This window comes from Pipistrellus hanaki (genome assembly GCF_964339955.1).
Source record: "Pipistrellus hanaki genome assembly, chromosome: 4".
Lineage (NCBI taxonomy): Eukaryota > Metazoa > Chordata > Mammalia > Chiroptera > Vespertilionidae > Pipistrellus > Pipistrellus hanaki.
In genome coordinates, this window is record NC_140506.1 from 60,171,177 (window position 1) to 60,197,317 (window position 26,141).

Genomic DNA, 26,141 nt, shown 5'->3' on the forward strand with positions numbered 1-26,141 from the left:
AATAGTTGAAAAGAGTTGCTCTCCAACTATTTTGAAAAAAAAAAAAAAAAAAAGTCAGTTAATTCTGATTTTCACCTGAGCAATTAAAACTTGTGATTCCACTGTAAATGACCTTGTAAGCAAAACTCACAGCCTTTATCAGCCCCTGCTGTTCTTTATCAACCAGCCATCAAAAATAAACTCTGATTTTTTTCAAGAGTGAGTTTCACTCCGACAGTGAATTTCAAAGGGGAAAGTCACAGTTAAATGAAATTCCTCCCTGATACATCAGGACTCGGATAAACAGAATGATTCTGTCCTAGGGGAGAAGGGAGGACAGGGGGTTTGTAATTAAGCTTCATTGCAGGAACCACAGGAAAACAGTCTTCCTACTTCCTGTTTCTCTCATTTGTCCAGGGCATCAGGCCCTCTTCCGGGTCTACAATTGCTTCAGGTAGGGGTCACCCCGCACAGCGCTGGACAGGCCAGATTGCTCTTCAGGAAAGCTCTACTGGATCTTGGGAAAGTGAATCATGAAGTTTAGGGAAAAGTCAAAATTTATAATATAAGGGTCTACTTTAATTCTCAATTGAAATGGTTAACAGTTGGGGGCATTAATTTTCTGCTAAACATATTACACATTTTACCTTCACAGCAACCCTAAATTCCAGGTCATAATTTGCTCAAAGTCCTCCAGTTTCAGAAGAGTGGAGCCAAGTCTGACACCAAACCTCTCAATAGTTGCCTATCCTCCTGCCATTCTGAGTCTTACGAGTCAAAAAATGTTCCAGGAAGAGGGGCTTTAAAGGATCATCCAGTTCAGTGAAACTGTGTCTTGAATTAAGCAGAATCTCAATTTAAAAAAAATATATTTTATTGTTTTACCGAGAGGAAGAGAGAGGGATAGATTTAGAAACATCGATGAGAGCGATATATCAATCAGCTGCCTCTTGCACACCTCCTACTGGGGACGTGCCCGCAACCAAGGTACATGCCCTTGACCGGAATCGAACCCGGGACCCTTTAGTCCACAGGCCGACGCTCTATCCACTGAGCCAAACCGGTTTCGGCCGAATTTCAAATTTTTAAAAATATTTGACAGCTGATGGCTTTAGTTGGGAAGGTGAGGAAGGGGACTTCTGGGCTGACCCAGGCAGCACGGCCCTGCCCTCACCGGACCTTGTTCTGCTAACCCGGAAGCAGCCTGCTTTCCACCCAGCCAGGTCCAGGAACCACAGCTCCGTCCAACTCCCAGTTTGAAGAGGAGGAAACTGAATCTTAGTTACAATTCAGATCTCGAAGCTCCTACTCTGACATCAGAGACAGTGCTCTTGACATTCCCAAAACACGGTGCTTTTTCCAGTGAAATTGTGTTGAACAGCACAAGAGAATGAACAGAAAATGATCCCTCCCAGGCGGTATTAAAAAAAAAAAAAAAAAAAACTTCAACAGGAAGAACTGAAGCTCTGTGTCCATGAAAACACAGCTGACGCCTCGCACACAGCTCATCTTTGGAGTGGAGAGCAATTTGCATCGATAGCATGGCAGTTACATTAAACATTAACTACATGCCAAGCACTAAGGCTGCTGCCTGGGGTTCTGCAGTGTATTTACCGAACGGCAGTACTCAGCGCATAGGAGGGGGGCGGGGAGGGGAGCCACTGCCTCTGCCCAGAAGGGCTGCCTTTGTCTCACTCACACAATGGTGTCATCTGCTCACCAAGCTGTGCACCGCCCACCAAGCCCGTGTCTGCGAGGAGGAGCGTGCATTTTCCAATTCACACAAAAGCACCACATGGGCTGGCTGAGGCCCTGGTGGTGAAAATGCCTCACATAGTTTATCGGGTTTAATCCTCATCTAATCACTAGAACCCTAAGAGGTGGCGCCTGTCGTGCCCACTTTACAGCTGAGAAAACTGCCTTCTTCTCGCTTTCACAGTTTACACAGGCCATCAGTGGTAAAGCGGGAATCTAACCCAGGACTCTAGTGCCTATGGCACGGCTCCCGAGACGTCCAGGTACAAACAAACAAAAGCTCTGTGGAGACAGTGTCAATCCAGCCCCACCACAGCCACATACAGTCCCAGTGAGAACCACTGGGTATGGTCCTCCCAAAGTCTCTAAATGTGCCTGCCTCTCCAGCTACATCCCAAAATGAGGACATAAAACAGCATTAGCTATTTCATTGTGCAATATTACATAGAACATATGAAAATGTAAAGTTTAAGGAATAAATTAAAGTGATTCCACTCCTGTGATCACCTCCCAAGTCAAGAAATTTCTAGCACTTGGAACTCACCTCTCCTCAGCTCCTTCTCAGTTATACCTTCTTCCCTCAGCCCTAGAGGTAACACTTTCCTTTTATAATGGTTTGTCTTTATATTTTCACTAGTGGCCCAGTGCACGAAATTTGTGCAGGGGGGAGGGGGAGGGTGTCCCTCAGCTTGGCCTGCACCTTCTCCAATCTGGGACCCCTCGGGACATCTGGCTCCTAACCACTCTGCCTGCCAGCCTTCTTGCCCTCAACTACCCCCCCCCCCCCCCGCGCTGGCCTTCTCACCCCCCTTGCCAGCCTGATTGCCTCCAACTAACCCCCTGCTGGCTTATTTGCCCCTAATTGCCCCCCCTGCCAATCTTATTGCCCCCAACTGCCCTTCCCTTCTGGCCTAATCGCCCCTAACTGCCTCTGCCTCGGCCCCACCACCATGGCTTTGTCCGAAGGGACATCCAAGAAGGTATCCTGGAAGGTCTCCCAGTCTAATTAGCATATTACCATTTCACTAGTATAGATAGAGGCCTGATGCATGGGTGGGGGCTGGCTGGTCTGCCCTGAAGGCGGTCCCAGATCAGGTTGGGGTCCCCTTAGGGGGCAGGGCTGGCCTGGGCAAGGGGCTGAGGGCAGTTGGCAGGCTGGCCAAGCCCCCAGATTTGTCCAGAAGGACGTCCGGAAGGTCTCTGGAAGGTCTCCCTGTCTAATTAGCATATTACTCTTTTATTAATATAGATACCCACATATATCATTTCTAAATGATATGGTTAAGGTCACTCAGTAACTATTTATCAAGCATCAAATATGTGCCAGGCTCTGTTCTAGGCACTTGAAATAATAAAGATGCTTCTCCTTATGGGGCTTATGTTCTAGCAAATCTGTGTCTGTTTTTCAACTTAATATACTATCACAGACATAGAGCACAGCTTTTATTCTGCACACTGTGAGATTCATTCACTTTGTTATATGTAGTTGTAATTTTTTTTCACTGCTCTCTATAGCAGCCCATTGTATAAATGTGGTTTTGTTTTGTTTTTTTGGTTTTTTTGGTTTTGTTTTTTGTTTTTTGTATTTATTTATTTTATTTTATTTTTTTACATATTTTATTGATTTTTCCCCCTTCCCTCACTCCCACACATCCCCTCCCTCCCCAGAGTTCCATGTCCATTGGTTGTACTTATATGCATGTATCCATTGTATAAATGTTTTATAATTTATTTCTTCATTCTATTACTGATGGACATCTGAGTTGTTTCCAAGTTGGGATTATGAGCTTTTTGTACATGATCCAGACGAACATGACCATGAAATCTCTAAAGCATACATCTATGAGTAGAATTGCGAGGTCATTTAGTATGCGAACCTTTAAATTTTTCAGATAACAAACTATTATCTTAACATGGTTGTACCAATCTACCCTCCCTCAAGCTATGTATGAGTTCCTATTGGTCCACAGGCTTACAAATGCTTGGTATTGTTAGACTTTAAAATATTTGCTAATTTGATGTGTTAGCAAAATCTCAATGTGATCTTATTTTACATATCTCCAAACATGGTTTGGTCTTTTAGATTCCCTCTTTTGTGATGTGCTGGTTTCAAGATTTTTGTTCACTAACAGCAGAGTTGGGGGTAACAGTAGAAGCACATGAGCAAACCTGATCCTGAATATATATATATATGATACTTCCAAATTCTCCCAGTGTACAGGTTAAAGAGTCATTATACTTTAGAAGTTCATGTTGGCATTATGACAAGGCTGATCAGGTCTGGAATTTGCTGAGCACCTACTATATACCAGATACTTTATTCCAAGCAAGCTACAGAGCTAACTTACCTCCAAAGTTTAATTCCAAGATAACTGTTAACTACTAGAAGCAATACAACAATGTAAAGGCAACTTTTTACATCTAATCCAAGATATTGGTCTAGCTCAAAAAATAAAATTGTTAAATTCCCAGGAAAAAATAACAACACAAAAGTAAAGAAAAATCTTATTTCTTCAGTCTAACACGATCACAAGAGAGGCTCAAGTAATTGAAAGGAACCAACAAGTACATTCCATTGGGTGGGAGAATGGTAAAGAAACCCAAGGGCTTCTAGGGAAACTGGGACTTCGTGAAGTTTGTTCCCCGTGTGTGAAGATGGGAGGTAATTACCTTTGCCATGGTTACTCCCTCATAGGGAGCAGGTCTGCGACGTGAATGCAAGTCTACCCACTCAAACGTTCTTCACATTGCACCACAATCCCCAAATGGGATTAAAAAGCAAGCCCTCTAGGGCTCTGGATCTCTTTTCATTTCTATTACCCCTAACTCAAACTATACCAGTATATAACAGATATGGAGAGAAGGCTAACATAGGCTAATATAACCTTTTCAGTTTCATAAATAGCTTTTTCAAGTATAAAGTAATTTCAGTTCTCAAACTAATTATAAATGATGTGTAGACAGGTTGAAAGACAAGCGAGGTTATCCTGGTTGAATTAAAACTGTTGAAGCAAAAAACTATTTGGGGGGATTAGGGAAATTATCTCAAATGAGACTCAAATGAGACTGTTCACACATTAAATTAACATCTTTTCTGAAACAACATATTTTGGGGTAAAGGAACAAAGTGAAGATTCCTATGGACTATGAACAAGGTCAGATTTGGGGCACTGTCACCAAAGTACACAGATCTCTACTGATGACTACACAAGGTGCACTTTGTAGATAATGGGATTGTCCCTCACTGGAATCTGTAATTCCACCCATTTTAGAATAGATCTGAATCTGAAAACTGCCTGCAAATATACCGCCAGATTCCTTGTCAAACCATTTGAGTTGCAAACTTCACAGTTTTAGTTGCCTTTGAAAATATTGAAAAGCTGATTCAGTAACTATATTGAAAAGACTGGGAATTTCTCATCTTCCCAATTCACTATAGATCTGTTCAAAGCTCTGTGTGAGCGTTGAAGGCTTTCAGGGGCAGGCAAGTTATGACAACATGAAAAGATGGAGATGGCAGAATGCTTGCCCCACCCAAAGACCAGCGTTCAAGTTTTCTTGCTTTTTTAGAGGACAGGTATTTTTCTCATTTTCAGGCGAGGAAACAAAACATATACAGACACATTCTTCCTGAGTGGCCACTTTTAAAGTCCTTACTAAGGACAGTCTTTGAAGCATTATTTATAAGAGATCGTTAGAAATTCTAATTGTCCAACAATGAAATTCTATGTAGTCATTAAAAACTTTTTAAAGAAATGATAGAAACAATATTTCGATTATTGCCATCACTTTATTTGGCAAACAGTGCTCTATATTTAAATGGGTTTAACCTTCATAGGAAAGTTGATTAATAGCTCAACATTTACATTTTGGGATAAGTTTTGAATTCAAATCCCAGCCCTGCCACAGATAAGCTTTGAGATCCATGCAGGTTATGAAATCTTGTCGATGCTCAGTTTCCTCTCCTGCAAAATGGGCAAAATCCTCTTCAATGTGTTATGAGAATTATAAGAAGATTGGCATAAAGCAATTAGCATAGTTCCTGGAATATAGCAATCAACAAATGGTAAACTTTTGAAATGACAAATCCTATCTAACAAACCTTTTAGCTAATTGTGATTATATTTTACAATTAACTCATTGTAGTATTTTCAAGGACTAAGGCTCAGGATTAAGCAAATTCTACTCAAGACACAGTCTGGAAGATACATGCTGAGATGTAAATCAAACCTATGACCCCTGCACTGAATTTGGGAAGTCCAAACTCTCTCTTAGGCAGGCAGACCTTGTTTCATTGCACTCCACTTTACTGTGCTTTACAGATAGGTTTTTTAAAAACTGAAATAAAGACCCTGCCAACAGCCAAGACTTACTTGATTGCAATACTTGCTTTATTGCGGTAGTCTGGAATCAAATCTGCAACCTATGCCTTACTGTATGACACAGCATTTTGGAGAGCTTAAACTGAAAGTTTGCCCAAGAATCCACACTAATTCAAAGCTTCCTTAAGAAGTAATTTTTGGCCTTACCTGTACATATTCTGGGGCCCACTTCCAATCACAGATCCCATTCCAGTTGAGCCTGATACATTTTCTCGAAAAAATAATTTATGTTCTGGTAACTCCTCTCCATTCCCTGGCCACACACAGGGAGGAATCCTCTGATTCTCTGAAGCCCAGTGGCTCCCCTGGCCGGGAATCAGCAGCACTGGCTTCACCTGGAGCCGGTTAGAAATGCACTCTCCAGCCCTCCCCAGGTGACTCACATGAACATTAACACTTAGAAGCTCTGCTCCACACTGCCTGCTGCTTCCTAACTCACAGACCAGCTGCAGGTTCCAGGAGCCAAGGAGATCTCTTCTATCAAGAAACAACTTTACCTGAGACTCTGACACTTGGCACAGGCCACAGAAGTGATTTTCTTGCATATTTTCTGAGCTCTTGTTCACTGTTACATAATAAGAAATACATCTGGACTATATAAACTTGATTTCACAAAAAACTGGATTTAATTTTTATCTAACTGGCTGAATTATACCTCAAATTAATGATTCATATGCCTCTCCAGTTTGATTTGGGGGATTATAGTAAATGACCGCAGTTGAATTACATGACTTATGATTTTCTGGGGAAACTCTGTTTTCAAATATTTGTAAAAGATCTCTCGGGAAATTAAATCTGAGTTTCAGAACTGCTCATAATCTATATGTGTAGCCCCCATAGAGTGGCTTAACACACCAGAGACGGTTACATCCTTTGTCTATATTCTCTCACTCGCACCACTACAACTAGTTCGCAGATGGATGAAGCTCACAGGTTAACAACTTATCTAAGATCACACATTTAGTTAGTGACAAACCTCAGACATAAATCCAAACCAAAATCCACCCTAACCATAACTAATAGGTTCCTGTGTGCCCACTTAACCCTGTGATTCAGAGTTAAGTGGGCACTAAATGCTGAGAACTGCAAAAATCACATGCCTGGCTTAGCTGAACAGCATCACGCAGCCTGTTTGCTCATGGAGCCCTCTGCTTTCCCCCAAACCTATAAGCCAATTAGGTCACCTTTCGACAAGTACTACAATGTACCAACCATTACACTTTAAAAATGTTTTTGGAATTCCCTATTACTAAAAAACTTTAAGGCATATTAGATATGCCCCAAGAAGGAATTCAAATGCTTGCATGTCAAAGTTAGAGGAATTGGTGACCCATAAAATTTCACCAAGAAAATAATTTCTGAACTACAATTTTTCCATATTGTCGGAAGTGTTCTGCTTAAACAAATGGAGGGGCCTTCTACGGTAAAAGGAATCCAAACAGGGAAAAGAAAATTAAGGAGCTATTTTTGAAAATATACAGATATATATCATTTTGAAAAGATGTAAAATACTTTTACAGAAGCTAATAGTCCTTACCACCCAACCTAGGAAAGGAAATTAGAAAATAAGGTTGCTCCAAGTCTTAAGATTACGGGACAGGTATACTGTTCCACAGGAGAGCAGCTCTGCCCGTAGAGGACTGGTGCCTTAGGAGACCAAGCCTTACAGGAACAGAAAGCAGACCTCCAGCGGCAGCCATGTAACCTGGCTGGTCAGTATGGACTCAACCTGCATTTGAAACAGGTGCCAACATCAACACCACGCAACTTTTTCTAGGATTTCTAAAAGCAAGCGGTGTTGGCATTTAAGAAATAAACCACTGAGTTCGAGTAAGTTACACAGAGAAATGAAAGGGGAAATGGATTTTTAAGTATTTTTCAATTATTCACAGGCAGGCACATGCCAACTTAGTTTCACTTGGACGGTATTCTACAATCTTACTTCGCCTGCAGGCATCGGTCTGGTCAGCACTTTAAGGATACTGTCTTCTTAACCACAGCACTGATTCTTTCCTATTCCGAAGAGATTTCAGACAAGAGGAGGCAAACTCAGGAAAACAGCAGCTTCACTAGCCTCAGATTGGCAGCATAAAAGAACTAACCAGGGCCGAAACCGGTTTGGCTCAGTGGTAGAGCTTCGGCCTGCAGACTAAAAGGTCCCGGGTTCGATTCCGGTCAAGGGCATGTACCTTGGTTGCGGGCGCATCCCCTGTGGGGGGTGTGCAAGAGGCAGCTGGTCGATGTTTCTCTCTCATCGACATTTCTAGCTCTCTCTCTCTCCCTTCCTCTCTGTAAAAAATCAATAAAATATAATAAAAAAGAAAAAAAAAGAAAAAAGAACCAACCAGGAAGAGAAAACCAGACAGCTGGAAGGGGAAAGGTGCAGGCTCCCTAAGTCTTCTGTTTTTAACATTTCAGAACAGCATAAATACCCTTATCTAAGCAGTCAGCACAGTGGCCACAGCCTCCCGTCTCCCTCTGATTCAACAATCCCACCCCGCTTGTGCCAGTTACTCTCCATTTGTGCCCCTGCCCCCCAACCACCAGGGCCCTGCTTTGCCCTCTCTGCCCCGGGAAGATGACCCCTGCTGCCTGCATCTCTAGAAAGCCCTTGCTGGCTGGCTTCCAGCCGGGTTCGGTCAAAGGCTGCGGATCAGAACAGGTGGAGGCTATTTCTTTCTCGCTCCCTCCGTCCTGGCACATTTCTAGAAACAGCTGCCTCCCGTGGTAACCCAGCTTCCACCAACCAACCCTTCCTGTTCTCAGATCTATCTAGTCACCCTTTCCCCTTGTCCCCCATGCTCTTCAGGCTGTGGCTAGTCTTTCCCCAGGCTCACCATTGCTTGCTTCGTCCTTTAAGGTTGCCCTTCCCTCTACCACATGTGTCAAACACAAGGCCCGCGGGCCAAATCCAGCCCGCCAGGCCTTGCAATGTGGCCCGCACCGCGCTCTCATCACTGCACTCCGCTGTCAGTTTATGACATTGTCAGTTTATGACTGTTCAGTAAACCATTCGGCCCTCGATTTAGGCTGGATTTTAGATTTTGGCCCCTTCTCTGATTGAGTTCGACAACCCTACTAAGCAATCCTTTCATTCACTTCTTTTTAGCTGCACCATCCAGGGTGAATTATCTTTCCTTCCAGAAATCTGAATAATTCACTCTCTCAAAGCCTTTGTGCATTCGTGTGCTCCACCTACCCAGGGAGCTCTTCACTCGCCTCTTTGTACGGCCAGCCGTTAGCCATCAGCTATCAAACTTGTCTCACCTCCTCCGAGGGGATTCCCTGATCACCAAATCTAGTATTAGCTCCCACCTCATATGCTCTGAAGTCCCATTTTTATTCTCTCTCCTTCGTAGAAAGCAAGCTCTTAAAAGTAGGCACCCAAGCCACACCACTGTCTGGCTCACTTTATACCCAATTCACAGAACAGTGTCTCATAAATAGCAGAGGTTAAAAAGTTTTTTTTGTGAAATGAAGTAGTCCCAAGTCAAATTTTAAAACCTTTAATTCCTTCAGGTTTACTTTTAAAGCAAAAGAAGATGCCCAAGTCTCAGTATGTTAACACCATAAACACCTTTACTAGTAAAATGAATGCAAACTTATCTGGTAGAGCATACTTTGATCCTTGATGTTTCTCTCTCTCCCTTCTCTGAAATCAATAAAAACACGTTTTGGTTTTTTTAAAGGAACAGTAAATATGAGAAGTTATTACACAGTATCATCGGGATAGCCCACTGCGATCCACAATGAACCACAACTACCAGAGCCCCATAACCCAGAGTATAAAGGTGAACCTAAAGGACCACTCAATCTGATCAAAATGTGACCCATTATGAATCAGAAAAATTAGACAAACCGATGAACTGAAGTAAATTAGTTTCATGTTAAGCTTCTCTAATGATCATTTCCACAATTAAAGCTAATAATTAAATGCCCAAAATAACTTTATATAAAACTTTACCTAAGTTAATATATTCAGCTAAACATCTTTTCATAATTTGCTTCCATTTTCCATATAAACAGAGAATTCTTAGAACAATTTCAATAATTCCACTTGACCTTTAATTTTTATTAAAAATGAAAGAAATCCAGAACAATTTATGTACAACTATACAATATTTGAAATAGCTTTCCTATTCCTATTTAAAGCTTTATTTTTTTTAATGTTTACATGATATGTGCTTACACGGGCTTGAGACTATCAAACTTGACCACCCAGCGACGTCAGCAGTTTTATTGCACAATGATCCACACAACACTGCATCCTTGTTTAGTTCAGCCTCTATCATAAAGTGCCAGTCCTTGGTGGGAAAGGATCACAGCCTACTAAACAACGAAATTCTCCAGTGTATTTTCTATTTGGGTTGTGAGAGGGAACTAATTTTGTGCTATCAGCCTGAATAACAGATTTCCATTTAAAAATATGTAGTTTAAAAAAAGGCCTAAGGTTTTTGTTAGTCTATGAAAATACGTCACAAGCATTCCAAAATTGTAAGTGCTAATGCATAACAGTCTATATAGTTTCTAACATTTTAACTTCAAATAAAAAAAAAAAGTTTAAATAAAACAACCTAAGAAAAAGATGTTTCAAAAATGAATATAAAATTTAGATAAAGTCATTCTTCAAATGAAGAGAACTTTTAAAAGAATACAGTCATTATGATTTTGGTTATTACTCCTAAACAATTAAATTTGTATTTTTACTTATTATTACCAATGCTCATTACCAATGAGCCACAGAAAATGCAAATAACTGACCAGTTAGTTATTCCACATATTATATTTAATAACACTAAAAATAGATCATGAACTCTTTTAAAATGTAAACATAAACCAGGACAATCTGATATGTCATATTTGTGCCTAAAAATGAAAATCATAAGACACAGTAAGAGGGGATAAAAAAAACACACAAAAAATGACAAATATCAATATATCTTCACTAATTTTTACAAAAAATAATTACTCAACATAGGTGCAAATATTTTCATAAAGCATGTTTTATGAAATACAAGTTTTCCCAGACAAGTTTATCTAGGGGGGGAAAGAGTGTTTAAAATGAAGAGCTACATGTGTTAACCACTAACTTTGTGTTTCCTGCAAGAAACTATGTTTTCTACACATGCACATATGAGCGTTACAGATAAGAAAACACTTTTACATGTCCTTAAGAATAGTTTATGATCTTTAAAAAAAACAAACACAACAGTATTCATTTTCCAGGCAAATATACTGTTAATATTCTTTACACATCTCAAAATACATAATTTTCCATTTAAATATATTACCATTTCTATGGCCTTTCCCCCATCTATCTTTGTTTTTCTTTTAAAAACAAATCCAAGACACAGTGATTAGTACTAACTTCTATCCATTAGGCATTTTAAAAACATCTTCTCTTAGGACACAAACATGATATAAAATTGAAAAACCAAACATAAAAAGCGACATAATAAATACATTTGTATGCCTTCCCCCCAAAAGGAATGTAAGGATCAGCAACACCAGCTAACATAAATAAATAAATTTCATGTTCATAAAAATAAGACAATCCAGTTAACCATTTCAGTGTGTCTTTTTCCTGTTATTTGTGAAAGGCAGAAGAGTGACATGGAAAAGGCAAAGCTGTTTAAGTTTTCAGTGTTTTAAGAAGAAACACACAAAAAAACAAGTGTGGCGACAGAATGCTTAGATGATATGTAATTAGTTACGAAGGCAAACACCCAGGCATCGTTTTGCCTACATTTTTCCTTCTAAGCCACATCAGATGCTTAAACTACACGTCCTCGTGGTATTCTAGATATTTTGAGGTGATGGGTTCTTCCAGTTGAATTCCTCCACTGCCCATTAAGGCAAACGCTGGATACATGGTGCTCGAACAGTCCACCTGGCGCTCATAAAGGCATTTCATGTGATCCATGTCATAGAAGCTCACTCTGCCTTTATCATAGTCGAGGAAAACTCCTATACTTGTTGGCATGGGGAGAACTCTATTCTCAGCTTCATTAAAAGTAGGTGACTTGGGTATAAAGAACTTCTTCATGCCTATAGTAACTAAAGTAAAGCGTTGTGAAGAATCAAAACAGGCATCCTCACTTCCGCTGTCATGTCCACTGTCTTGCTCATATCTAAAACACAACACACAAAGTAGAATCTTATCTGGATCATTACCTATAGACCTTCAAGCATCTGTGAAACATTTTACAAGACAATATACACTGATGTAACATTAAAATAAATTATATATCAAAAACCTTCCATTAAAACAAAAACATAAGATTACACATTACCATTCAGAATTATACAAATACACCCCAAATTCCGTCTTAAAACATCATCCACTCTTAACTGGATAATACACAGATGAGAAGCTATAAAATAACTTGTGCCTTTCAAAAATAAATGAGGGGGACAGGGACTAAAGGGCTTGTCAAGGATTAAATATTTATAGCACACAATCATACACAAGAAAATACCAAACCAAGATGTGTGCCTTAATCCAAGGAATTACAAACGAAATAAATAGGCACTGCATAATAACGCAGGAGAAAAAGGCATGTTTCACTCTCCTCCACAGAACTCTACTTTCCAATAGGGATTTCTGCATAGATCTGTGATGTAGCAAGTATTCTGAAGGCTTGTTTCCGCTGTTGTATAGAAAATAGCAGCTTATGAACATTTTGATACCAAGTTCCTTCCATTTTTTTCCTATGCATACTTTGCTTTTTAGATGACCATATAACATCAACCATTTTAATGATGGTTTTTTGTTTTGTTTTTACTTCTAACATTCCTAAAATATGATTAATACTAATATTCTATCAAGTGGACATGCCACTGTTTAAACATTTCTCTAATACAATTTTCACTGTTACGTTAATTTCTCATCTTGGTGCAAAATTTTTTCCTATCGCTCAGATTGTTAACCTGAGATTCTGTTTATGTAAGTGGTTAAAAGTTATGTTTGGCCCAGCCAGTTTGACGGAGTGCTTGAGGGTCGACCTATGAATCAGGAGGTCACTGGTTCTATTTCTGGTCAAGAGACATGCCAGGGTTTCTAGCTTGATCCCCAGTGGGGGGTGTGCAGGAGGCAGCCTATCGATCAATGATTCTCTCTCATCACTGATGTTTCTATCTCTCTCCCTTTCCCTTCCTCTCTGAAATCAATAAAAATATATACTTATTACAAAGTTGTCTGGGCTAGTTCGCTATAAACCATCTAAAAAAGTTAAACTGAATAATCTCCATTAAATAGTCAATGTCTTAAGACATTGAAATTATTTGCTGTGGAAACATGCTTACCATGACTCAATTCTGTAAAGTATTTATGGGACATTTAAAGACAAAAGAACAAGTTAATATCAAGTATGAAGTATGGCAACTAGAGGTATTTCACTATATATGTGGATGATTTTTATCACATAAGGAAACTGATGTGATTTTCAAAATTTAAAACTGCAAAGCTATCTCATTATCCAGAGGTATACAAAACAGACTTATTTACTTGTGGCATCATAAATTAATTGCTAAATCTCATTACTTTCTGGGCGAAGAAAGAAACCTAACTCCTTTATTTAGGCAACCACATAAGCACAGTCAAAACCGCTGAATCTAAGCATGCTGGGATTGTAATAAGTAAATTCAGGTCTATGTAGAAGCTTATCTTGCAAAACAAGCATGTTTACTTTTTTAAAAGTATCAAGTTGCAGATCAACGTAGAGAATGTACCTTGGACTCCCTGCATCCCGGGGAGAACGAAGCCATTCTTGCAGTTTATCACTGGAAGCCACTCCGGCTTTGACCAGGTACGAATAGGGCTCCACCCGGAAGGCCCAGAAGTGCTTCCCTTTGGTAATGCCAACGTCGCCGATGATGTAGTCTAAGCTTGTGTAGTACCCCACTTGGATGCGTTCTGCAGCAAGCAGGAGGTTAAATCCAGCTCTGCTCTCTACACGGTCTCTCTTCAAGTTCAACAAGAGGTGTTCATTATTATAACCACATTTTTCATCAAAGAGGAAATTGAAAACTGTAAATAAAGCTTACAATTAGTCTGAGAAATATTTACTAGCATTTCTACAATTTACTGTTAAATATGATAGGTTTTGCAAATAGAAACTACTGAAAAGAGACAGGATATATCTTACCACCCTAGACCAAACTATGACAAACCAAGACTCTAACTTAGAAATAACTTCCAGCAAATTCTCTATACCTGAAAATGTTCAGAAACCTCAAAGGCAGAAGAATGTATTTTAAATATGAGAAAACTTATGTGGTTGCTTGGAATTGATATAACAAATCTATCCTAAGTATTCCACACTATTAGGTCTGTGTTTTACCCCTAAAATAAAGGGTTGTACATTTTCATAAATATTATATCTATGTTTTCTTAAATATTTACTCCAAATTTTATAAATTTGAAAAATAACAGCAATTTTAATAACATCTTTTCCTTATTCATCAACATGGCAACATGGGAACAATGTACAGCGTAAAAAAAAGAAAGCATAGGTTTTTTGTTCAGAGAGACATGGGTTTGAATCTTGCTCAAGCATTTAACTGCAATTTAACCTAAATTTTAATTTCCTCAACTAGAGAATGGATATAAGATTACTTCTAAGACTATCAAATCCATTAAGCTTAACAGTGGCTGCTAGTCCAAAAACTGGGGACAATCCAAATGTCCAATAAATGAACGGACAAAGAAAATGTAATGTCCTATATAATAAAAGGCTAATATGCAAAAAGACCAAACAGTGGAACAACCGAACAACCAATCGCTATGACATGTGCTGACCACCAAGGGGAGTGCATGGAACATGGCGGGCATTGACTATGGCAGGATGGTGGAGGCGGTGAGCAGGGGCGTCAGACCAAGGCAGGGTGCCAGTTGCTGTCATCTGGGCGAGCCTCTGGTGGTTACTGAAAATTCTTTGCTCCTATGCGCCGAAGTCCCGCCCAGTGCTTAAACCTGCTGCTGGCACCAGCCCAATTGCTTGGCACCTGCGCGCAGGTGCCAGCGGTGGCTGCCAGCCCCATCATCCCTCAGGGCTACTCCACCTCTCCCTGCTCCTGAGGGGCGATCGGAGCAGCAGCCATTGCTTGCACACACTAATGGTGCTGGCCCTGCTCGCACCCACTGCTGGAACAAGCCCCAATCACTCCTCGCTGTCAGTGGGTGTGAGCAGGGCCAGTGCTGTCAGAGTGTGGGAGCGGCAGTGGCGGGAATGGGGCTACTGGCAGATGGGATCTGGGACTGCTGCAGGAGGAGCTGGGCAGGGGCATGGAAGATGGGCCAAGACCCACCCCTGTGCTCACAGCAGCCTCATGGCCCCCAGTTCCTTTCAAGGTGCACAAATTCATGCACTGGGCTCCTAGTATATTAGTCAACCTAAAAAAGAAGAAAATTCTGACATGCTACAACATGGATGAACCTTGAAACCTGCCCGTCACCAAAGGATTCTGTGAATCTACTTGTATGAGGAACCTAAAACAGGCAAGCTCATTGAGGCAGAAAGAAGTATGGTGGTTACCAGGCTCTGTGGGGAGGGAGAATGGGGAGTTACTATTTAATGGGCACAGAGTTTCAGTTTGGAAAAGGTGGAAAAATTCTACAGATGTGAATTGTGGTGGTTGTACAACATTGTTAGTGTATTTAATGCTACTGACCTGTACACTTTAAAATGATAAATTTTAACTATATTATACCACAATTTTCAAAATTGTCTACTAGCAAGTTAAAACCTCCATATGTGGCCAACATTCATTCTTCCTGGTAATGCCTATAGTGTCAATATGGTAAGTCATGCGTGCTTCCTTTTGATCTCAAATGTCTCCCAGTTTGCATACTGAATTTAAATGGTCATCCTATTCATATGCTTCTCTCAGAGAAAAGGAAAACATTTAACACTGCCTTTCCTCCTTCCCCCTCCACTATGCTACTAAAAACAGCAGCTACTTTCAGGTTTCTTTTTTTCTTCCACTTCCAGTCAGAGACTAGAAAGGAAAGTGAAGACTGCATAAACTATGAAATATTTACACAATAACTGCAAATCCATCCTAAAACTCTCTATTGGATTTTATTGAGATCAAAGAAAAATCATTTTAGCCAACACTATTTATCTGTACCCTCCTTTAAAAATTAGCCACAACGTGAATGAAAAACCAACAGTGAATAAATACACTTTGAATAAACAGGGAAGGAAGGACAGACTGCACAAAATATGGAAATGTAAGCTGTTACAAATGGGCAGGAGCCACTGGGTCTGGAAGCCAACTGACAGGCCTCTAAGGAAGTGACCAACAGGGCAAAAGGTTTTCCTTGGTCTAAGTGTCCCTTGTCCATGCAGACATTACAGTGAACATCAACTAACCTGTAACTCATCCCCATTCTATAAAAATCTAAAGACATCTATAAGCAGTATCAGTAGGTTTTAACTTGAAAGGGGGAGGGACCATGGCTGGGGAGAAAGCTGTCCACGTGGTTCTGATATATCCCGAAGAGTTAGAAATCACCGTGTTAGAAAATCCAGACAAGTCCTAAATTTGGTTAATCAAAATTCTATTTCATATTATACCAATACATTTTTAAACTATCTATCTAGATCCTATGTTCTAGAGATTTCGATACACTAAAAAAATACAGAATTATACTATTTAAAACTTGTACGGTAGCATTTATGCCATTTAATCCCAAATTAATAGCCCTGCTCCCTCAAATTCTTCCTTTCAATTTTTCTTTATTTGATATCCGTCAAAAATCAAATTCTCTCCTCAGCCAGCATGGTGACATTAATATAATCAGTCCACTCCTAAAACCTAGCTGGGTATAGTTTCTATAAACTTTTACAAATGAGAGCTGCTTTTATTGTAGGCCTACACAGAGACATTGGCAAGTTTACGTTTATCAGGGTCTCTCCCCATGCTTTGCTTTTTAATTCCCAATGGTTATCATACCTGGAGCGGGAGGAGTACGAAGAACCAATTCTCTGCTGCAGGGACTGCAGATTGAACCCTTGTAGGCTCTTACTCTGAAAGCGTAGTTACAGTTACTTTCAAGTTCTGAAATAACTTTACTTGTGCCACAAACTTCTATCTCATTCCAAGACAACATTTCCTCATCTCTATTAATCTTCCGATATTCGAGGACATAGCTATCAGCTGTATCCTTTTCTGGATGGTGCCAATTTATCAAAGCATTGTTATAAACTTTGCTCTGTTCCTCATTGATCTCTGGCACATCTATGCCTGAAAAAATTATGAAAAAGAAAATGTTAAATTTTTGTTATTAAAGAATCTATATTTTCCCTCAATAAAAAATGCATTGGCAACACTTAAATGATTTCTGTACTGTTCAAATTTCTAAATCTGTAAGTCTATTTATGAGAAAAAGAATAATTCCTGTGCATGCGACATCATAGACAGACACTGCAGACATACTAAGTGAAATAAGCCAGGAACAGAAAGACAATTTTTGTGTAGATGCTGCCAGTGTTTTAACTGACTGCATGATAGAGGTATCTGAAACAGTCCAATTCATAAAATCAAGGACTGGAATGGTGGTTACCAGGAACTGGGAGAAGGGGAAATGGGCAGCTATTAGCAACAGGCATAAAGTCCCTCTTAAGCAAGATGAACAACCTAAAGATCCACAGTACACTGGACCCAGTCAACTAATGTAATGCACACTTAAGCAGATACTTAAGCAGATATTATACGACAGCATTTATGCCATTTTAGTAATCCCAAATTAAAAGCTCTACTCCCTCAAATTCTGCCTTTCAATTTTTCTTTATTTGATATCAGTCAAAAATCAAATTTTTGTGTTCTCATCAAAAACAGTTAGAGATTTAAAGAGGTACATTTGGCCAAAACCGGTTTGGCTCAGTGGTAGAGCGTCGGTCTGCGGACTGAAAGGTCCCAGGTTCGATTCCGGTCAAGGGCATGTACCTTTGTTGCGGGCACATCCCCGGTAGGGGGTGTGCAGGAGGCAGCCGGTCGATGTTTCTCTCTCATCGACGTTTCTAGCTCTCTATCTCTCTCCCTTCCTCTCTGTAAAAAATCAATAAAAAATATTTAAAAAAATAAAAATAAAAATAAATAAATAAAATAAAGAGGTACATTTGTGTTTATAATTTAAAAGGAAAAGAATGAAAAATGAGACCAAAAATTGAAAGACTCGATTTTAGCTTTATATTAATTCTGCAAACACTATAAAATAAAAAGTTTAACTGTATGCCTTCAATTTTTACCTACTGAATAACAACCCTCAACTTTAAAATATTAAATTGTATCTTCCTATAAACAATTCTTTTAATAAATATTTTAAAATCTAAGTTTGGTGAACATAGCAAAAAACTTCAATGAAACATTATACAATTTTCATTTTTTAAAAGAAGTTGTAAAGCAAGTTAAATAATATTTTCTTAGAGTAAACATGATTTTCGTAAGATAATTAGAAGCTACATAAAACATGCAAAAATATGTTTTATGTAGCTTCTAATAAGATAATCACTACAATAAATTTGTGTAGATCCTGCCAGCATTTTTCTCTCAGTGGTATTCCACTGTATGGGATGTATCAACTTTTAACTATTTATATGCTTCTAATTTTTCACTAAAAATACAATGGTTAAAATACCACCACTAAATCACTGTGCATATCCATAATCCTTTTCATAGAATAAATTCTAATAAGTTAAACTATCTGAATTATATGGTTAAGAATAAACTATTAGAGTTACTACATGTGTACACACACACACACACACAAGCAAACCTATTTATCAAATCACAGAGAAGTATATGAAATGGGAAGTAGAAGTCTCCCTCTTCTCCTAATCCCCCCGTTATATGTAGCAATGTATTAGCGTGTCTGGGAATGGTGCATTTATGCAACCATAATGAGATCTAGAAAGTCATCCAAAACACATTTTAAAGTAAAAAAAAAAACAACACTAGGTACAAATAACTAGTATGACTAGTATGGCCCAACCCGACATCCCTTTGTTTTGAAAAATAGCTTACTAAAAAAAATGTGCACACAGGAAAAAAAGAGGAGACCATAATCTACCAACCAGAAGTTGGGTGCCCACTTCCCACTGTTGTACACTGTTATACACTGGTATTACCCAAGATTACCCACCTCCTACCTCATCTTTCCCAAGACTGTTGGGGGATCACCAGGGAAGGAGGACGCTGTATCTCTAAGTAAATTAGCATTTATGAAAAAGTATACCCTGGGGGAATCTAGTGTATGAAGTAGAATCAGCATTTCAAAGAGTAACAAATATATACAGTGGAACCTTGGTTCTCAAACTTAATTTCTTCCAGAAATTTGTTCAAAAGCCATTTGTTTAAAAACTGAGTCCTTTTTCCCCATACGAAATAATTAAAATGGAATCAACATGTTTCAGACCCCCAAATGATTCCGTTTAACCTTTCTTATATACAGGTGTCTAATGTGCTGCTTACTCTATAAACACTTCTTGTTTTTTAATTTATTAAACCACCTCCTACCAACCTTAAGGAATCACTCTCAGAATTTGTTCCAGGGGTTGTCTTTCAGGTCTGCATGCAAATCTTTGCTTGTTCATATATCAACTAGAGGCCTGAAGCATGAAGATTCATGCAAGAATGGGCCTTCCTTCCCCTGGCTGCCAGCACCACCTTCGCTCAGCCAGAGCCACCTTTCCGCATTCTTACGCTGCCCAGAGGCCCGGAGTAGCTGGGGCAGTGCTGAACACCTGCTTCCCACCCCCCTCCTGGCCACTCAGTGCCTGTGTATGTAAATAAATTAACCTGCCACCTTTGTTGGGTTAATTTGCATACTCACTCCTGATTGGCTGGTGGGTGTTGCAAAGGCACAGTTAATTTGCATCTTTCTCTTTTATTAGTGTAGATGTATCTGAAATGCTGTCACTGCATTTCATTTATCTAAATCAACAGTTTTTCTGCCTCTTCAATTGCCTGTGATCACTGTTTCTTTTGCAACATTAGCACTCTTAATGGCCTCTTTATGTTTTAAAATTAAATATACCTTTCTAAGAATTGTAATTGTTCACCTTCACTAAAAGAAAAATCTGAGGAGGGTGAAAAGGTGATTTAAAAAAAAAAGGAAAAAAAAAAAAAGGAAGAACTCTCTTCTGGGGAGCAGCAAAACACAAACATAAGCAAGTCTTATGGGCTGAACTGTGTCTCCCCAAAATTCATGTGAAGTTCTAATCCCTAGCACCTCAGAATGTGATTTTATTGGAGGGAGATAGGGTCCTTAAAAAGATAATTAAGTTTAAATGAGGTCATTAAAGTGGGCACTAATCCAATATGACTAATATAACTGATGTCCTGATAAGAAAGTTGGACACAGATATGTATAAGAGGGAGGACACAGGAAGATGATCATCTATCTCAAGCCCAACAAGAGAAGCCTCTGAAAAAAATCAATCCTGCTGACACCTTGCTCTCAGACTTCTAGCCTCCAGAATCGTAAGAAAATAAATTTCTGTTGTTTAAGGCACCCAACTCCAGACATTTTATTTTGGCAGCCCTATCAAAGTAATATAGCAACGTAAACACAATCATGTTTGTCACTTAGCCTGGGGATATCAGATTTCTACCCTAGAGAAACTCACACACATATACTCAACAACCACTAATAAAGATGTTCAATACAGTTTGTTTATAAAAAATAAGACACAATTTTCTCTCAGTAGGGAAATGACTTACATAATGAAATACTATAAACAATTAAAATATAGCTCTAAGCCAGAACTTTGTGTATTAACAAATATTTATCTTAAACTTAATATTTTTAAAAAGCAATTTACAAAAAGGAGACAATGTAATGCCATTAACATAATGTTTAATACACAAACCAATAGAATATAGTTGTTGTTTTTTAAATGTATTTTATTAATTTTCCAGAGAGAGGAAGGAAGAGGGATAGAGAGCCAGAAACGTCGATGAGAGAAAACATCAACCAGCTGCCTCCTGCACACCCCCTGCTGGGGATGTGCCCGCAACCAATGTACATGCCCTTGACCAGAATCGAACCTGGGACCTTTCAGTCCACAGACCTATCCACTGAGCCAAACCGGTTTTGGCTAGAATATAGTTTTGTGCGTAAAAAGATAAATGCAACATGATTTTAAAATAAGATGGTTCTGGGCAACTGAAGTACTGCTTAATAACACCTCTCTGAAGAGAACTTGTGGTTTTCCTACACAATGCAAATACAGACTAAAAGACTGTGTTTTTGCCATTAGTAAAACTTACCGCTAGAGAAAAAGGACAATTCTCCAAGAAGTTCTGTTTGTTTAGATGTATTAATAACATAGTCTTCAAAAGAAGTCTGGGCCGCAGGTCTAAAGCTCTTCAAAGATTCCGTAGCTTTCTGTATTCTGTTTTTAGACAGATATCTTTTATGTAAAAATGACTTGTTAAAAAAGACAAATCAGACTAAGTATCGGAAATGTGATGAGAGAAAACCTCACTCAACATTCAAGTTAAAAGTGAAGCAAGCTTTGAGACAGCATGGAGGGACCTGGAGAGTATCATACTAAATGAAATAAGTCAGTCAGGGAAAGACAAGTATCACATGATCACACTCATATGTAGAATCTAAGTAACAAAATAAACTGATGAACAGAGTGGAATATCAGAGGGAAAGTGGGGGAAGGTGGACGGAAGGGAGGTAATCAACCAAATACCTTGTATGCATATATGCATAACCCATGGACACTGAAGGCCTGGGGGTGGGGTATATGGAGGGGGCCAGAGAAGGTCAATGGGGAGGGAAAAAAGGGACACATGTAATACTTTCAACAATAAATAATTATTTCTTTAAAAACTCAGAATACAGGTCTGGTGCATGGATAATTGAGAATATAGGCATTTCTGTACCCGGAAGGCCTGACTAAACTGAAGTCAAGGATAAGGAGAGCAAGCTGTCCTCTTTGTGAGTCAAAAAAAAAACAAAGAGTGAAGCAAGAGGTATTCACGTAACAACAATATGAGCTAACGTGGAACATACAGCAGCATTTAATAAATTGCTAAGGAGATTCTAGGTTAAAGTAAAATACCTGAGGTGGAGTTGTTTGGCTGTCTGTACGAAGCAAGACTGGTCTGTCTCCTTGAGCACTTCTTGAGCATATCCCACAAGTCCATTGTTCTCTAGAAGCCCTTGATATTCTTCCATTTGAGTCTGAAATTTGTCTAATCTGAGTTTCTTTGAAGCATCGATTGCTTTCAAAACACATGATTTCCTCTCTTCTAGAATTTCAAAGAGCTTTTCAAAATGTGTAATTGCATCTTCTTTAGCCCTCTCTCCATTACACTATTATAAAACAAGCAAAGCATTACATTACTAATCTGCTAAATCCCAATGTCTTTTCAGAAAAAATAATGAAAATTCAATAAAACAAACCCAAACATTATAAAGAAAATAAGTTCTGTCTATGAAATTTGACATCAAGAAATGATCAGCGAGGTATGATCGGCAACTTTTATTTAGGCGCACTTTGTAATTTCCTAATACTATATCGTCCTTACACTTTTAATCCCCTAAATCCAACAATATCGTCCTTACACTTTTAATCCCCTAAATCCAACAATACATAAACAATGTATTTAATTAAATAAATAGCCTTCAATTTGTATACAAAGGAAATTAAGGCAAAATTAACTAATTTAACCAAAGATAAGAGAAAATACAATTCTGGAGTTTTTAATTCATTTCTAATTTAATTAAGGAAAATTTTTTACCATTTCCACCTTATTCCAATTTTTTTTTAAATAAACCATAGTCATGAAACTCAGTAAAATGACATCCTTTACTAAGATATAAAAATGCGGCTGTTCAAATAACATAATTGCATAAATCCTATGTGACTTTATGCAAATTACTTAAATTCTTTATGCTTGAGTTTTTCTCTTCTGAAAATTGTGCATCAGAGAAACCATTTAGGTTTTGGGAGGGGTTTTTTTTAAGATAAAGATAATTTACATAAAATGCCTGCCACAATGTCACATATTCTCAAGAAACATTATTTTCACTGAACAACATGAGTATTCCTCTACTTTGTCAAGAAATGATCCTGTCTGTAGTGCTTAAAAACATTATAATATCAATAATGTAGAGATAAACTTGATTTTGAAAATAAGACCATTAGAGCCACTCATTATACCAGAGCCTAAGTAGCAGCCAACAGAAAAAAAACAACTCCAATAAGAGCTGTCAATATATTACAGAAGAGCATTGTGCATTTTCCAGTGACTTCTGGCCAATATTTATGATGAAAGAATATTTTTTCCAGATTCCCTTCTCTGTTTCCCTAACCCAGCAGCCAAAAGTTTTTTAAATGGGTAGGTCAGGAGAAGTAGAGGGTGGTGACATTTGGGTAGTATGTCAAGGACCTATCAAAACATTAAACTCAGAAATATCATTATATGTAGGTAAAAAATAGATCCCCCCCCCCCCAGCTAAATACGTTATAGATAAAAAGGCAGTATCACAATCATCACTGAGTAAAAGCCAAGAATACGGATAAATTCTCTACTGTAGAAAAGTATTACTGATAAGAACACAAATTCTGTTTAGGTTCAAAGTACAAACTAAATAATTTCTCCAGGATCCTAAGGAATCAGTGTCTACATGAATACCTGATGCCTGAGTCCCTCAATTTCCACCCTACTGAATGAAAAATCCAAAACATGTACTGGGTGTTCTTATTTCTGAAGGACAGCCTGAATGAGAAACAGTGGAGTAAAACCAACAAACTGACCACGGACACAATCCCTCAAGCAACTAATAAACTAGGTGACAACTTGTTGTGTGTTGGGGGATTACACTAACCAGACAAAAATATAAAAACAAAATTCCACTTTTAAACTACATGGGGGGAAAAACAATCTACTTAGGGTGGTAAATGCAATTAGTAAATATCAAAAAAGGAATATTAAAAACAAAAGCAATACTGGTAATACAGGATTAATTTGCATAATTTCTCAATAATTTTAACCATCTTTGAAAAAAAATTTTCAAGAAGTAACAGTCTCATACTAGTCAGGATATTTTTTATATTTCATTATAACTTTCAAAATGATCAAGAGTAATGATTCTTCAATTTATTTCAAAGAAAAAAAAGAAACAGGCATTAAATTAGTAAAGAATATGTGGAATTTTAAAATAAACCAATCCTGTCCTCTTTTATTTTTCTAAATTTGTGTTGAAATATAATACAGAAACCGAAAAATATACATAAGTATAGAGATCAAAGAATATTTGCAAACACACCCATGTCACCAGCATCCAGGTTAAATAAAAGACCATTACCAGTATCCCAGAAGCCACCCTTATAACTTCCGAGGCACTAATCCTCCCGTCCTCAACAATTCCTATTCTGAATTCTCACAATAAAGTCCAGTTTCACCTTTTTGGGGAATTTTTATGAAGAGTCACACAGTATAGACTCCTTTATATCTGGCATTTTTCCATTATTATTGCAAGAGTTACCTACATTGTTGTACAAAGTTGCAGATATGCATTCTTATTGCTATTTATATTACAGTATTGATGAACATTTGGATAGTTTCTACTTTATGGATATTATAAATAATGCAAATATGAACATTCTAATACTTGTCTTTTGGTGAACATATACTAGGTATATAATTAAGAATATCTGGAATTTTATATAAACTTGGTTATATCCCTATACAGTACATTTTTCAAATGTGATGTTAATTTTGTAAAATACAAATAATTGCAAAAGCTATCATTTCCCTTATGTTATTACTTTTGAGACATTAAGTGCCACATAATAGTCATTCTTTCCTCTGTGCTCAAATATTATTTAATCACTTACCTCTATCACAACACTGATTACATAGCATTATAATTTATATTTTATTTGTTTCTCTAGTCCCGGAAAAGCAGAAGTAAAATCTAACACTAGTTTGTACTCCCAGCTCATATACTACCCTCAAAATTTTATAAATGAAAAAGTAGTTATCTAGATGAATATGTAAACCAGTTTATCACTTACCTCTGTTTCTTTCATTAACAAGTTTAGTTCAGAAATTTGACTCTTCACCTGGCTTTCCTTGCCAATAAGATAATCAATATCCTTTGAAAGTTTTTCCTGTTGGAATATATTGGTAACACAAAGAAGCAGAGATAGAAGTTTAATGCAGGTCTTGCAGAATCTTTTTTTTTCTCTTTTTTCTACACAGTACCATAAATTAAAAGATCCATCTTTAATTCTTTGGAACACTCACCAATCAGACACAGTGAGTTTTTTTGATGACTCACTGGAGAGAGAGAGGAAGAACCAACCCCTCAGGAAAAGGAACAAGGTTTCTGAGAACTAAAGGCAAGAGGGGACCAAGAAAGAGACTGGGATGTCAAAGATAGAAAGAGACGGAATATCTGTGTCTTAACCCAGCATTTTACAGATGAGGAAACCGAAGCTCCCTGAGTTCGAACATCACAGTGGGCAGCTGGGCTGGAACCCCCTCAGTGCACAGTACACTAACCACCTTCCCCAGGCTGAGAGCACTTCCTCAGCCCTCAGCCACAGATGACAGTTCCTCCAACATGTCCCTGTCAGGCCCAGGCTAGGACCTGAAGTTTGGGGTACAGGAGGTGGTCCTCTTTTTAGCTACAGTAGCAAGGAAAAGAATTTGGCCATTTAAATGGAAGTAGGGCTTGCTTCTAAAACAGCTTAAATTAGAAATATCGATACAAGATAGGCTAGAGCAGAGGTCAGCAAACTCATTAGTCAACAAAGCCAAATATCAAGAGTACAAGGATTGAAATTTCTTTTGAGAGCCAAAAACCGACTTCTGCACAAGGGCCACGAAGTTTCAATCGCACTGTATTTTGTGGAAGAGCCACACTCACGGGGCCAAAGAGCCGCATGTGGCTCGAGAGCGGCAGTTTGCCGACCACTGCGCTAGAGAAGAATAGATGACATAATTCAGAAATATGGTTTAAGGTCTAAGAGCACCAGGGGTCACTCCTAG

The 26,141-nt window shown here is 38.5% G+C and overlaps 1 protein-coding gene across 3 annotated transcripts in view; it reads right to left on the reverse strand.

Moving 5' to 3' along the window:
• Positions 1-9,558: 9,558 nt before the first annotated feature.
• Positions 9,559-26,141, reverse strand: part of TRIM36 (tripartite motif containing 36) — a 38,982-nt gene continuing 22,399 nt past the window's right edge. For all 3 annotated transcript variants that reach the window (XM_084881378.1, XM_084881380.1, XM_084881379.1), the window contains exons 5-10: positions 25,163-25,258; positions 22,199-22,452; positions 21,393-21,517; positions 17,076-17,366; positions 13,848-14,145; positions 9,559-12,247 (exon numbers count right to left, since the gene is read on the reverse strand). In XM_084881378.1, the coding sequence (XP_084737504.1) occupies positions 11,896-12,247; positions 13,848-14,145; positions 17,076-17,366; positions 21,393-21,517; positions 22,199-22,452; positions 25,163-25,258 (1,416 nt within the window). In that variant the 3' untranslated portion in view covers positions 9,559-11,895. The remainder of the gene's footprint in view (positions 12,248-13,847; positions 14,146-17,075; positions 17,367-21,392; positions 21,518-22,198; positions 22,453-25,162; positions 25,259-26,141) is intronic.